General features: G+C 42.1%; 1 protein-coding gene across 1 annotated transcript in view; it reads left to right on the top strand.

Annotated features, from left to right (window-relative positions):
* Nucleotides 1-15,843, top strand: part of AGPAT5 (1-acylglycerol-3-phosphate O-acyltransferase 5) — a 60,277-nt gene that overhangs the window by 34,242 nt on the left and 10,192 nt on the right. The window contains exons 5-6 of the mRNA XM_060652813.3: nt 807-897; nt 14,104-14,265. Of these exons, the coding sequence (XP_060508796.1) occupies nt 807-897; nt 14,104-14,265 (253 nt within the window). The remainder of the gene's footprint in view (nt 1-806; nt 898-14,103; nt 14,266-15,843) is intronic.

Here is a 15,843-nt window from a genome sequence, read left to right as displayed (position 1 = left end):
GCTGTCACTTAACCATGTTGGTGTAGTTTTGGTAACTCAGTTCTAAAGTTAGGAGTTTCTCCCAATGTTGTATTATATGTTAACTAATTAGAATTTTTTAAAAAATTTTGAAAAGAAAGAAAAAATCAAGTTAGGAGTTTCTCATTGTATATTTTTATGGTTTCTGTCTGTATTTTTCCAAGCAGATAGAAGTAAAAGCTCAGATGAATTGATTACTTAGTAAACATTCACTTCCTTTTTTACTTATACATGCATTATTTCAGTTTATGAAACTGCTAATAAATTGAATTATTTAAAATGCAGTAAGGGAGCTCTGTAAAATAAGAACACTGTGGGAATCTTTTACAATATGAATACTTAATATTTTATACTGTGGAAATTTAGATATTGCCTCAAATGAGATGTGCTTTTCTTATCGATACTTAGGGACACTGATGTGTGACATTTGCAACTTTTAAAAAAGTCGTTTTTCAGAATCTTAGGGCAAAAAAGCTCTTTATGAGTCAGCATTTCATGGGCATATTTTTAATTAAGGAATATTAGTGTGTAATTAGAAACATTGTTAGATTCTTAATGATTGACCTACCAGTGTATGTAGGACTGCATTTTAAATATAATCCGTTTTAAGACTTAATTGCATTTTTTTTTTTTTTGCATTTCGGTTGCTCTGCTGGAAATGAATCATGTGTAAAATGAATATACATTTTTCCCACCATAGAATCTACTCCCTTCGCATTGGCATTAAGTTAACAAGAACCACAAAAAAAGCTCACACGAAACAAACCATATTTCTTTCTGCTTCACAGATGTATCTTGTGATTTTTCCAGAAGGAACGAGGTATAATCCAGAACTAACAAAAGTTATTTCAGCTAGTCAAACATTTGCTGCTAAAGAAGGTAAGTAAAACTTTGACACTATTTGAAAAAATATTTTTTAAAGAAACTTTGCAGTTTTTCTTCCTGGAGAAGATATTTATTTATGTTTTACAACAATGGAAATGAATTCACTGATTCATTTCTTTGGTGAGTGCATTTATTAATTACCTCTTAGGAAATGAAGTTTCTCGATTAATTCATATGCGTGTTATTATATATGTCTGAAAGATTAAATTCAAGTGCTTGCTAAATACATATTTCAGTGCCATGGGTTTTTTTAAAATCTGTCTAGGTACCTGACTGTGCAGATGGAGCCTTTTTCTTCGTTGTGGCTCCTGTGTGGTGGAAAGGATTTGTGTTCTGTGGGCTCACAGACCTGGGTTGGAATCCAGACTCTGACGTCTGCTAGCTATGTGGCTGCAAGTTGCCTCATGTTATAGACCTTGTTTTCTCGTCTCTTAAGAAACACGTACCTCATAGGTATACCTAACTGGGTGTAAGAATGAAGCTAGAAGATATGTAAAGTTCCTGTTGGAGCATGTTACACAAAGTACTTGGAAATTATTAATGTCCCCCAAGACAGGAATGTTTCCAGTGTCCTTATTTTAGAATGTCGGACAACTAATACACCTATAAGCTATTCACTTTAACCAAACTGGGACGTCAACAGAAAACAGTGGCCATGCCGTGTTTTCAAAGTTGTCCTTGAAGACTGAGTTAGTGTACGATCTCTGTACATGGATCACCAGACACTCCCTGAGCAGATGTCTTGTTGATGGCGTTCTGCCAGGGTCTGTGCAGTGCTGTCTGGAAGGATTGGCTGCAGCAATGGTAGTGTTTTCTCTGTCTGCTCTCCCCAGCGTGGTAGCTCCTGCCCACATGAGGTGGTGTTTCAGGGGAAATGAAGTTTTAATTTTGTTAAATTTTTTTTAATATGAAATTTATTGTCAAATTGGTTTCCATACAACACCCAGTGCTCATTCCAGCTAACTTTGTTAATTTTAATTAATTCATTGTGATCTGAAACAGAATTCTTGATACTTTTCCTTATTGAAATTCTTTCCCTAGACTTCTGTAGGGCTTGTCTCCATTTCCTTCTCCCTGTCGGGTGATTCCTGCTCAGTCTCCTTTCCAGCCGCCTCTTCTGCTTCACTCTCTCCCGTTTCATATGTTGTGTCTGTTGTTGGCTGGTCTCCCATTCATTGCATTTTCGTGTTTCCCTGTGGGCTTCATCCACATCCATAGCATTGGCCTCCATTGATTTGGTTGCTGATGACTCACAAAAACCTTTCTCCCATCCATATCTCTGACTTTAGACCTAGAGGTTTGGTTGCCCAATAGACAACCTCCCTCAATCAGCCCAAAGGCCAGTGATGCTCAGCATCACTTGTCAGGGAAACACAAACCAAAACCACAAGGAAACGTCACCTCACAATTGTCAGAATGGCTAAAATCAACAACACAGGAAACAGCAGGATGTCTTTGGTGAGGATGTGGAGAAGGGGGAACCCTCGTGCACTGCTGGTGGGAATGCAGGTTGGTGCAGCCGCTCTGGAGAACAGTGTGGAGGTTCCTCAAAAAGTTAAAAATAGAACTAGAACTACCCTGTGGTCCAGCAATTGCACTACTAGGTATTTACTCAAAGGATACAAAAATACTGACTCAGAGGGACACATGCACCCCAATGTTCATAGCAGCACTATCAACAACAGCCAAAGTATGGAAAGAGCCCAAATGTCCATTGACTGATGATTGGATAAAGATGTGGTATATGTGTGCATATAAATACATAAATAAATACACACTCAGCCATCAAAAAGAATGAAATCTTGCCTTTTTCAATGATATGGGTAGAGCCAGAGACTATAATGCTAAGCAAAATCAGTCAGTCAGAGAAAGACCTGCGTCATGTGGTTTCACTTATATGTGGAATTTAAGAAACAAAACAAATGAACACGGTGGGGGAAAAAGAGAGACAAACCAAGAAACAGACTCTTAGCTATAGAGAACAAATTGATGGTACAGAGGGAGGTGGGCAGGGGGGCGGGTTAAAGAGATGATGGAGATAACGGAGTACGCTTGTCATAATGAGCACCAGGTGAGGTGTGGAAATGTAGAATCACTATAATATACACCTGAAACTAATATAACACTGCGTGTTAACCTACTGAAATTAAAAACCTAAAAATAACCTATCTCAAGGGAGAACTAAAAGTTAAAAATCAAAAAAATAATAAAAGCATATCTTACAACAGAAGTCACAGATACATGGCTTTTTTAAAAAAGGGGTTTATGTCCAAAAGTGTTAGAGAATGTTGCATTTTCTATCCTTCCCTTGGGGAGGTACAGTTCGCATTTATGTATTAGTCTCAGAAAAGTGCTATTGTAAAGATGTCTGATTTTGTGTATTGAGCTGGGGTTTTTTTTAATGTTTGTTTATTTTTGAGAAAGAGAGCGTGAGCGAGCATGAGTGGTGGAGGGGCAGAGAGAGGAAGACCCAGAATCCAAAGCAGGCTGAGCGGTCAGCACAGAGCCTGATGCGGGGCTCGAACCCATGAAACACCAGATCGTGACCTGAGCTGAAGTCGGACAAACAACCGACTGAACCACCCAGGTGTCCCTATTGAGCTGCTCTCTAATTTTCATATTTAAAAAAAAATTTTTTTTAACGTTTATTTATTTTTGAGACAGAGACAGAGCATGAACAGGGGAGGGGCAGAGAGAGAGGAAGACACAGAATCTGAAACAGGCTCCAGGCTCTGAGCTGTCAGCACAGAGCCCAACGCGGGGCTCAAACTCACGGGCCGTTGAGATCATGACCTGAGCCGAAGTCAGATGCTTAACCGACCAAGCCACCCAGGCACCCCTCTAATTTTCATATTTTAGAAAGAAAACAGTGATCTAAAAGTACTAAAGTTTGGAATTTTTGTGGGGTAAATGTTTAGAGTTGCAGAAAATTCTGTCTCTAAGATTATTCCTTCTCTAAATTAGATTCTAGATGGCTGAGTTCTGACTTCAACAAAATGTATATTTTACTCTGAAAGTTAAAATAGCTTATAGATGAGTCAGTTGTGGGATTCTTTTTGTGTGTGGGGTGGGGGGGGGGGATTCTTGATAAACTTGAATATAGACCTTACACTATATAAATTTTCAACTACTCTTATGTGTCGTCTCGTGTAGCCATGTTAATTCTGTTCCAGAATTATAGTTTTGGATTAGATAAGGTGAAAGGGAAGTAATAAACATGTGGGGATTTTTTTTTCTTGCTGCTTTTCACGTGTATTGTAAAATTTGACACATTTCGTTGTTACTGTATGATCGATGTCATCTTGAAACACTTGTGTTTTTTATGAGTTTAACAGAGTTGGCCTTGAGAGAAGTTTCCTGGAGTGCATTAGATGCTCAGAGTCTGCTGATTTTGTTTTTAAAACAGTACAGTATTCTACCTTTAAATATTAAATCTTTATTAAATTTTGAATATGTAAAACGTTCCGCTAACGTGGTAGAACTAACTCTGATGTTTTCTAGGAGGTTATAATTAAATAGCAGAAATGAAACAGAGTTGTATTCGTCATCTGTTGACGTGTAACAAATTATCCCAAGCCCTCGCGTGGCCTCAAACAGTAAACATCTGTTATCTCCCAGTTGATGTGGGCCAGGAGTCCTGGTGTGGTTTAGCTGGTGGCTTCTTGCTCCGGGACTGTCACTGGCTGCAGTCATTTCAGGGCCCCCCCAGGGAGGATCTGGTAAACGCCCTCTCACATGGCTGTCGACAGGCCTCAGGTCCTCACTGGCCGTTTCTTGCCCCTCGGGTCTCTCCACTGAGCTCTTCAGGACATGACCACTCACTCCCCTCGATCACCAGAGCAGAGAGGGGTGGGGAGGGACCGTGGAGGACGTAGTGGAACCATGAGAGCATAGAGTAGGGTGAGCAAGACAGAAGTCACAGTCAGCAGGTGGAGGTGAGGAAGGGCTGCCTTTCCGTGGGAAGGAATGGGTGAGAGGCGGAGAAGGGGAACCGTGAGAGCCGTCCTCTTGAAAGAGCAGTGAGTACGGGGAGAGGGCGGACGAGCGAGAAGCTGGAGTATTCTTGGTTACGTGGGAGGTCCTGCCCCGGACTCTGCAGGAGAAGTCCAGCTGATGGAGCGGTGATCCACTTTCCGAAAACCCCAGCGTGCCGTTTTGCAGCAGTTTTGCCTCTTGGAATGTGTGATGCACTGCTTCGTTCATTTTAAATATGTTAGCACAGACATTTTAGTATACCTTGTCGCTGGGCAGATCGCCATTTGTTGAGGTATGATAAGTTTGCATGACAGAATGAGTATAATCTGGGATTACTGTGTTTGTGTGAAAAGTAATGTAGACTTCTTGTGTGTTTTAGTATTCAAGGACTTCTGACTTCTTTTGTAAAATTTACCTGAGTGTGTGTGTGTGTGTGTGTGTGTGTGTTCCTATTTGAATATTGCCATACTGCTTTCAGTTGGGCAAAACAAATGTTTATGTGGAAATAGATTTATTTGCTGTGGAATAATTATTCAGAGTTGTAATCTCAGTCCGGGTTTTCAGGCCTGTGCTAGTCCCCTTGGCCGCCGTGACAAGACAGCACGCTGGGGGCTTAAACAGACACTGATTTTCTCACAGCCCTGAAGCCGGAAAGTTCAAGATCAAGGTGCCCACAGGGTTGGTTTTGGTGAGACTTCCCTTCCTACCTCGTAGCTTGGTCTCCTTCTGGCCGTGCCTTCACGCGGCCTGCTTTGCGTGTGCTCACACACAGAGGTCTCTTTCTGTGAGGAGACTGGTCCTGTCGGATCAGGGCCCCACACTTAGGACCTCATTTCACCTTAATTACCTCCTTAAGGCCCCGTGTCCAACTACAGTCACGTTGGGGGCGGGGAGTGGCTGAGACACACACAGGGTCTTCACTTATCTTTCTCTGTGGAATTATATTTAATACTAATGTTTCTTAGTATTTTTAAAACAAGTTAAGATGAATATTTACCTTATGTCTTACAATCTTACTGAGATGACTGTTTAATATAGCTCCCAGAAGTTACTTATCTCTTAAAAATCCACACTGATTTTGTAATGCCAGATCAAGTGTTTTTAAGTAATTCTCAAAATGGCATAATAATGACATACACTCTTTAATCTGATAACACCCCCACTCACCTATAATCGATCAATTATTGGTCTGTCATTTTTCCCTGAGTTGTAGATCTTTCTCAAAGTTACCAAAAGGGGGGAAATGAATAATTTGTCCTGTAGATAATAATTTTTCATTGCTGACTGTTCTTTCTTTAAATTCTTCAACTGGGAAAACTCGGTATCTATCAGAACTATATTTTCTTGTGACTGTAAAGGTAATTATTTCCCACCGTATACAAAAGAAATTGATTTGTGAACTGTATATCTAAAGGAAAGAGAAGAGGAAACCACTTCCTGTTTTCTTTCCTCTTAGGTCACGACTAATTGAGATTACTTAAAAATAAAAATGAGGGGCGCCTGGGTGGCTCGGTAGGTTGAGCATCTAGCTCTTGATTTTGGCTCAGGTCGTGATCTCACAGTTCACGGGTTCAAGCCCCACTCCACACTACGTGCTGATAGCACAGAGTCTGCTTGGGATTCTGTCTTTCCCTCTCTCTCTGCCCTTCCCTGTTCGTGCTCTCAGTAAATAAATTAATTAATTTTTTTTTTAAATTTTTTTTTTAACGTTTATTTATTTTTGAGACAGAGAGAGACAGAGCATGAACAGGGGAGGGGCAGAGAGAGGGAGACACAGAATCTGAAACAGGCTCCAGGCTCTGAGCTGTCAGCACAGAGCCCGACGCGGGGCTCGAATTCACGGACTGTGAGATCATGACCTGAGCCGAAGTCGGCCGCCCAACCGACTGAGCCAGCCAGGCGCCCCTAATTAATTTTTAAAAAATGAAACAACTTGTTTATCTGTTAAGCTAATTTTTCTTCAAGAAAGATGAATCTTAGTAGCACTTGTCAGTGTATAATATTTAAAACATTATTATTATTCCAAAAGTAACTTCCTTTGAACATGACAAAAAATAAATAGAAAAACCAAAGCCAACCTTTTTAATTTGGATTTTTAAACGTGTTTAAATAATTATACTTATTTTCCTCTTCAGTTTTCTGTCAGCAGTTACATTGACTGGCCTAAAAAGTATGGGTGATGGGTATGGTTTGTCTGTCTGTCTTAACTCTAAATATTTGAAGGTTCTGGTTATTGCTATTTCCTAGAAGTGTTTTCCTTCAAAAATGTGTTTGCCACACACTCTGTCCATTCGATATCAGGGGTGTTACTGAAGATGATGTCTGTGTTACAGTGTCATGAATTCTTCATGCTTACTTCACAGTTTGTCATGATAATGCTTTCTAAATTTCTCACTGAAAACTGAATGTTAGTTATTTCTTTAAAGCAGACTTATTCATATTTTTAAATAAATTACCCAAGATTTTGTTTTTAGTTACAGTCTCTCCAAGACAAAAATTGAGATCTGGAGAGGTCTGAAATATAGGTAGAGTCTCCAAGCAACTACTAAACGTCAAGTAAGCGAGGTATATATTGAGGGCTGCTCAATTTTGTAACAGTAAGTTAGGGAAAAGAGAATTTTATTTTCAGAATGGCTAACATGGAACTTGTCATTTAACAAATCAGTGGTGAAACATTTAGTAAGAAAAGCTTCAACATGTCAATAAGACAGTATTAGGTAATTGTATTATAAATATAAGTGAAATGGTATGATAGGTAAAAATGATCATCCTATATGTTAGTAAGATGTTTTGCTAAGTGATTAGATGAATGTAAGTCCAACAAACTGGTCACGGAGTGACCTCTTCCTCTGACCTCCCCAGCTAGCTCATTTCCGCGGCAGGTTTCAGCTCTTATCGTTGCGTTGTGTGGTCAGCTCTCCATTCGTTCATCTTTGTGGTGATTTGTGGGTGCAGAATGCTGCCTGCTCCCAGAAGGGCCACAAAATGAATGTCAGGGGCCTCGATTACTATTGAATGAAGGATCATAGATGGCTCAGGAGATAAAAAACAGAAAAGAAGCACATTGGAAAACCACACTCAAGAAGACCACACTGGGACTTGCATTCCCAGTGTAGAATTATTTATTCTTAGATGCTAGGCATTTTTGAAAAAGTAGGGATGAGTAAAGGGAGTGAGACAGCTTTCAAATTTATAGTGATCCTCAAAATGAATCAGCAGGTTTCCCTTTGCATATCAACTTCCCCATCAACAGATTTCACTTTGTGTAACAGCTTCTCCTTCGGGGTCTGAATTGCAACTGTATTTCATTCTTAGACTTTGGCCCTACTCTCCTTCCCTGTTTCTATAGCATGGTTCCAACTGGCGCCTGGGTCAGGTCACAGCCTTAGGGGTGACAGCAGCAGGGAGCGTTGCCGGTAACCCCGCGTGTTCTGAGGGGGGACCAAGTCACCACCATAACACTCTCAGGTGTGACTTGGGACATGGCGAATGTTCCAGTGGCTTGGAGAGTTCGGTTTTCCCTCTTTGAGGCCATTTCCATACCATTGACTTACAATTTTTTACCAAAACAAATATTACCCCTTATTCCTCCAGCCTTTCCACTGCTTCAGCTGCCCGTTGATCTGCTCAAGCCGCAGTCTCAGTTCTGAGTCAGTGGTGCGGGAAGCGGTGCCTGAACCAGCGGCCGCAGCGCAGCCCTGAAGGTTGCCTGTCACGCAGCTTGTCCGTACCACTCAGACCCCCTCCATCGGCTGTTCCAGGGTAGAGTTCTGCCTTCCGCGCGATTCTCACGCACCCTAAAGTTTGAGAACCGCTCGTTTCAATGAGATTAGTCATGTGCTCCGCAGGTTAGTGGGGTCAGACTTTTGTGTTTTCCAGAACATGCAGATCTGATATTTATTGGTGAGCCTTCATTTTGTACTTAGGTTTCATTCAGAGACAGGGAAGTTTGGTAGCAGTTACCCACCCGGTGTAGGGGCCTTGGAGGCGGGCAGGGAGGCTCCACGTAAACATCCAGGCACTGGTGGAATAACTTACACCCCTGTCACTTACGTGAAGTCTTTCATTTCAACTAAGTTTCCTTAGAGTCATTTTAGATATTTTGCTTTTCATTGGTTACTGAGGGATTTGGAAGCTGATGTATCTTAATCTTCTTCCTGAACCTATTAACATGAGCCCCATGGTGGCTTTCTTTTACTATAGCAGCTAGCAACTTATATATTTAGACTTAATTGTCCTTGTAATACAAGAGAGGAATTTAGCAACACATCTGTAATGGCAAACCAAATAACTCAAATTTTCATATTATTGAGCAAGTAAAAAGATCCTTGTAGTTTTAAAACTCTTTAGAATTTATGGAATTTGGCTTTTACTATGTGAATAACACTGGCTATTATGTAGGCTTAATTGTCCTTTTAAAATATAAAAACAAAAGGTTTTTTCTCCTTTGTAGACTTAATAAAAATTATTGTTATATCTGTGATGCCATATTAACAAATTTAGGTGGCAAATGACAAGCTAATGATAATTGTAATAGATGGCTTATTAATAAACTTCATATAAAAATCTCTTGCTAGTTAAGAAAAAGACATGAACTAGAAAACTGGGAAAAGCACATGAATGGGAAATTCAAGAGGTATGACTGACCCACGCACATGAACCTGGCAAACATTAAAAAAGGAAGTTACTGTCCCGTGTTGGCCCAGCTTTTGTGGAACAGACGCACTTCTCCTTCATGCGGGAGCCAAGATGGCACGTTTGCTCCCGTGGCTGCAGCCCGTTAAGAGACGTGGTGTCTTAAGACAATGCAGATGTGTTCTTTCACACTTCAGGAGGCGGGAGGTCTGACACGGGTCTCACGGGGCTGAAGTCGTGTGTGGGGAGGGCTGTGCTACTTTTGGAGGTGGGGAGAACCCGTTCTCTTGCCCAGGATCCCTGCTTCGTAGAATGCTCTGCTTTCGCGGTCTTAAGATTGCTTGCACTGGGTTGTGCACATGATGTCCACGATGGTTCTGCTTTGACCTCTTCCTCGCTCTTTCTTCCCCTGAGCCTGGCTTTTGGCTTAATTCTGACCTCTTTTTCCCTGGCCCCCAGGCTTTCCAGGCCTGGAGTGGTCCTGGTCTGCCCCCTGCCCCGCGGCCCCACCCTGCGGTTGTCACTCAACATGTGTGTGTGTGTGCGTGTGTGTGTGTGTGTGTGTGTGTGTGTGTGTGTGTGTGTGTGTGTTGCGGCCTCCCCCATTCTCAGCGGTTCTCAGCCACGGGGAACCTGCTTTGCCTGCTCCCTTCTTTCCGACTGGGGAAGTGAAAGCGTGTGCCGATCGCCAGTCTGTACCGTCTGGTCTCAGAGCCCGCTAGTGTTGTGTTTGGCGCTTCTCTTTTTCCTTGTGGACCATGTCTTCCAGTTTTCGGACTTTTTCTCCTCGCATCTCAGAGTGCCTTTGCCTGAATTGGAGAAGTTTTCTCTGACTTCTGCATCAGGCAGTCACACCTTCCCTTCTTTACTTCAAACTTTTTATGTGATTGCTCCAATAATTTCCTTTTGCGTACCTCACCGCCACGCTCCTGTCTGCTGGGTTCCCCCCGGTTTACGAGCACAGTCTGGTTCTCATACAAAGGAATCTGTGTGTTCATATGGCCCCATATGGCCCCCCTGTGGCTTTGCTCTTTTCTTCTCCCGCTCTCTTCCCGCTAACGGAGGAGTTCGGGCCCCTCGCCTTCTCCCGTCTGACTCCGTCCAGTCTCCAGAAGCATATCCCACTGCCAGCTCACTGGTGACCTGTTAGTGACCCAAGTCGCCAGAGAAGCTTCCTTTTATCGGTCCTCCTGTCTGTCGGGGCTTCTGGCAGTGCCTGGGCTGCCTCATCCCCCACCGTCCGACTTTCGCAGGGCGGCCAGTACAGCCAGTACCTCAGCCGTCCTGTCTGTGCAGGTGATCCCAAGTGTTTGTGGCTGCTGGTTGCCACTTTACAGACCCTGGTTCTCACCACTTCTGGAGTGTTCCAGCCAACAGTGCCTAAGTTGAACACACGTTTTCTTTCTTTGGCTGCCTCCCGCCCTCACCTGTGCTCTCGGACGATGGGCGTCCGCACACGTGTGCGTGCGTGTGCACACGCACACCCCCAGCTCTCCTGCCTGGCCGCGCTCCATGTGTTTATGGTACAGCCTCGTGTCTTCAGGGGCAGAAGTCTGGTTATGTTTTATTCCTTTTCCTTTTTTACCATGTTTGATAAGCTGCTGGATCAATGTGTGTTTGGTTCTTGTAACATCACTTGACTGCATTTTCCCGGTCCAGTTTAGGTTCGGTCCTAACTCAGTGCCTTGTTGCCTGTGACTTATGCCCTAAAGTATCTCGGAAACCTAATGGTTCTCTTGGCACCTAGATTACATCTCTCCTTTGGCCTAAGATCTGTGGAGTCCCACAGTACCAGCCTGTCGCTGTGCAGCTCTTCTCATGGGATGCCAGTGCCCTCCTCAGTCCTGCCGCTCACACGCTGGGTACCTGTGCTCCCCAGGCCTTCCGGACCCTGACTTCTTACCTTGTTCATAGGTCTGCCTCTCCCCGCTTCGTATGCCCCATGCCTCCCTCTTGGCCTCTCTCCAGGCTCCTCTTTAGCCTGAAACTTTCACCAGTCAGATATGACTGATTGAAAAAAATCTTTAGTATGAGGAACATTTTTGTATTCTGGGAATATTTTGTACCTCTTCTAGGACATTCTACCACGTTATAGCTACTTATGTTTATTTTATTGGCTCATTAATCTTTAGCCTACATGCTTAGAGTATTAGATTAGTATCTTGGTAATAGACACAAAATAGAAAAAGTACTAAACAGGACAGTGTAAGGTCTTGTTAGCTAGCTATGTGACTTTGAGCAAGTCACTTTACCTCTCTGAGCCTTAGTTAAATTAATTTCCGGGAGTCAAGTCAGATGGTGAGATATATATCATCTAGAGGTTGTAGACCATTCCCTGCGTGGACCGGAGAGGGTCATGGGCTCGGACTTACGATTGTGAAGTGACTTCTGATCTTCAGAGAAGGGCCGCTGTCTATTTGTTGTTGTGGTAAGGGCGTCCGTCTAATTCTAAGCCTTAGAAAGTCTGTCGACTGTGTGTTAGTAAGTCCGTGCGGGAGAATTGGCAGCTGCTGTGTCCTTACCTCACTTCACCCACTCTTGGAGCTTCCGTTCCTGCCGCTCCACGGAAAGTGCTAGTCCCATAACACATAGCCTTTGTTTGGCCACACAGCCCCTTCTCCATTCCAGATGTCTCGGTGGCCTTCTGGAGATGTTCTCTTCTCAGGGCCCCTGTGTCAGCCCAGTCTCCTTGTTCTCCTTCCTCATTGGCTGTTATGTCTTAAGAGCTGGAAGATAAAAGCTGGAATATTCAGGATGTAGACTGGACTAGAAAATGTGTCTAGTGCATTCCTCAGTAAGAAGGTTATTTTCCTTAGTCTTTTTTTTTTTCATTTTTTTTTTTTTTTTACACACAGTAGTAATTGGGCATTTCTTACTCATCTGTCACAAAGCTATTTTCAGGCCTTCCTATAACGTTTTTTTTTTTTTTTTAATACTATTTTTCTGTCTTCCTATCTTCTTACTGACTTACTGGAGTTTTGTAATTGTTCTCACTGAATAAATACCACAGGGTGATTCTGTGGAACTTTGGACTTAATATTGGATGAGCTCCAGTAGTGAAGAAGGAAGTATTAACTAATTTAATTGACAAATAGATGTTTCCCAGCCTGGTATACTATTCAGATTTTTGTTATAAGTTCGTGAATAAATTAAGCTGCTTCTGCCCTAGGGACTTAAGTCAGATATGTGGTTGTGGGAATCTCTTTCTTTCCCACACTGCTTTGCATTTTAAAAATTCTTCTGCAGGAAGATCCCAACATACTATAGCTGTTCGTCTTTATGCTGCCTGTTTTCCCTGGAGAGTCGGGAGAAAATCCAAATCAAATTTTGTCTAGTCTAGGTTCGTGTCACTTCAGAGAGCCACTATTTTCTGTTAAATGGTCAGTACATATTCTCATTAAGAAAAAAGGAGGCAGTGGGATATAGGAAGGGGAAAGAACAAATTCATAATACGGGTAGAGCACTCACAGATATGATGAATTCTTCTATAGGAATTGCAGTGTTTTCTCCGTTACAGAAACTTCATATATATATGTGTGTACATATATAATGCAAATGTGCCCGAGAGCATTGAAATCCTGTGTCTATACAGAAACTTACTTAGCATTCAGTTTATATCAATGTTCATGGCAGGATTATTTATAACAGCCAAAGGTTGAAAACAACCCAAGTGTCCATCAACTGATTGTCAATAAAATGTGGTATATCCATACAGTGGAGTATTATTCAGCCATAAAAAGTAACGGAGCCCTGATACTTACCTCAACATGGAGAAGCCTCGGAAACAGAATGCTAAGTGAAAGCAGTCAGGCACACAGAAGTCCACAATGTGTGATTCCGTTTATGCGAAATGTCCGTCACGGGCAAATCCAGAATGTGCAGTGTCTGCAAAAGGTACAGGGTGTCTTTTTGGAAAGAGGAAAGTGGTCTGGAATTTGACAGTGATGATGGTTGCCCAGCTTTGCGAGTATTCTAAACACCACTGAATTGTACAATTTAAAATGATTAATTTTACGGCATGTAAATTATACCACAATTTAATAATAATAATAATAATAATAATAATAATAAAGCATTCCAAGTATCAAGCCTGGTTTTCCACATAATATATATCACTTTGGGTATCATATGCAGCAGGGCTCATTTGGTGATTCCGCACTCCCACATCCCTCTTTGAATAGAAATAAAATTAAATCATGGACTAGGAGTTAGAAAGTATGAACTGTATTCCTGAATCTTAAGTGACCATGGATGTTCTCACCTTTAATTCTGTTGCCAGAAACGAGGATGATAATACTTACCCTTGTCAGGGTTTACCAGATTGAAGGGTTTCTGGTTTTCTGACAGCTTTCCAAAGTATCTCATACATGTAGATGTTTCATAAATACATATTAAATGAATGTTTGATTTAAAGAAATCAAGTCATGAGAGTACTTTCTAAAACGTCAAGCCCTGTACCTATGAATGAGAATATGGCTTTAATATATTCTGGTCTGTCTATTCCTGGAAATGTGAAAACAATTTGGATATTCTACTCCTGAGGTGTTTCGTAACTAACTTATGGCCACACTGAATCGACTTCTTTTTTAGGCCTTGCAGTATTAAAACATGTGCTGACACCAAGAATAAAGGCAACTCATGTTGCTTTTGATTCTTTGAAGAATTATTTAGATGCAATTTATGACGTGACAGTGGCTTTCGAAGGGACTATTGACGATAAAGGGCAGCGGAAAGAAGCACCGTCCATGGCTGGTGAGTTTATATTTTCAGTGGAGTCCTATATTTGTGAATGTGTCATTATTCTTTTTAACGGGTAAGTAAATGTGCTTTGTAACATTTACTCAATATATTTTCCGAGGATATACTTGATGTGTTTTTCAAGTACTTTTATTAATCCGTAACAGTTTGAATTTCACGAGTCCTGCTAAGTTTGGTGTCTCCTGGTTGCCATAGGAGTCCTTTGGACTGGCCCGTTATCACTAACTCAGCCTCTTTCTACCCAAAGTTTCACACATAAAAATGGAAGGCTGCATAAATCAAAGGGGGGAATGAGGAGTAGAGTGCTAACCTAGCCACCCGGAGGTGTGCATCGATGGTTAGCATTCATCTTTGTATGTACTTTTATAGAATACTTAGGAAACTCAGTATCATTGGCAAGAAGAAAAACAGTTAAATGTGGCTCCGTTTTTCAAACCTGTGCTAGGTTTTAAAGACCTTTTAGCTACTGTCTATGTGTCCTATCAGATATGACAAGAAAAAATAGAATTTTAAGTGAGTGGAATGTTGTAGTTAAACATAAACAGAGACACTCTTGCCTGTTAGAGAAACTGAAATATGGGAATAAGTAAGCATGCAGGGAAGCCTGTGAAGCTGCTGCCTGAGCTCTGAGCCCGAGGTAGAACACCGGGCTTTTGATTTCACGTTGGTGGCTGTTGAAGGTCGAAGTCCCGGGCCTGGAAGAGTGTGTCACTGGGTCCTTGTGAAGCCCGATGTCCCCAGTGTGTCCCGGAGACAGCGACCTGGAGGGAGGACGGATGGGCGAGGCATGGGGGGCTGAGTGGTGTGGGCATCGGTCGGGGTGGGAGGAAATACAGATGCGAAGTAGTGACCGCGATTGCTGTCACAGTTGCCTTTGACACAGAGCAGTTGTTATGTAGGAAGCTGAAGATTTTCTTCACTTTAATTTTTTGGAATATATTTGGAGTTTTTTGGAATATATTGTACACCAAACAGTTTAAAAACCAAAACTTAATAAAGTTCACAGTGAAACAGCTTGCTTTCTGCTATGTCCCCTTCCCACTCAGGGTCCACCTTCCCCTGCTCAGAAGCGACCACTTTTCTTAATTTCTTATGTGTCATATGTGCAAATTTAAGTCTGCATTCTTACTCTCCAGTCCCTCCTTCATGAGTCCTTCTTATGAAAAAGGCAGGATATTAATATTTTTCTCTTTTTTTTAAACATCAAAGGAGTCATTGACCTATTTTTACATTTGGAAACACATGAATTTAGTTGTTCAACGATATCGTCACCAGTTTATCACCATTTAAATAATGAGATTTATTAAACATGTTTTTATTATAAGTTTCTAAGAAACATATAATTCCCGTAATGACCTCTGCAACATGCTTCCATTGTGTCGCCGTCCGGACCATAAGAGCTCCTTGGGCCAGGCTCATGTGCCCCGGCACCCCCTCGCTAGCCTGCCCTCTTGGACCATGCACCCTCACTGTCCTGCCTCTCTTCCCCCCACCCCCCTTGCCCTGTGTAGGCCACGCCTCCTTTCCAAAGGAAGCCCCTCCCCTTGCAGCCTCCCCCCCTCTGCCCTTGCA

This window comes from Panthera onca, chromosome B1 (assembly GCF_046562875.1).
Source record: "Panthera onca isolate mPanOnc1 chromosome B1, mPanOnc1 haplotype 2, whole genome shotgun sequence".
Classification (NCBI taxonomy): Eukaryota; Metazoa; Chordata; class Mammalia; order Carnivora; family Felidae; genus Panthera; species Panthera onca.
Note: the sequence above shows the minus strand (reverse complement) of the source record. Positions and strands in the feature narration are given on the sequence as shown.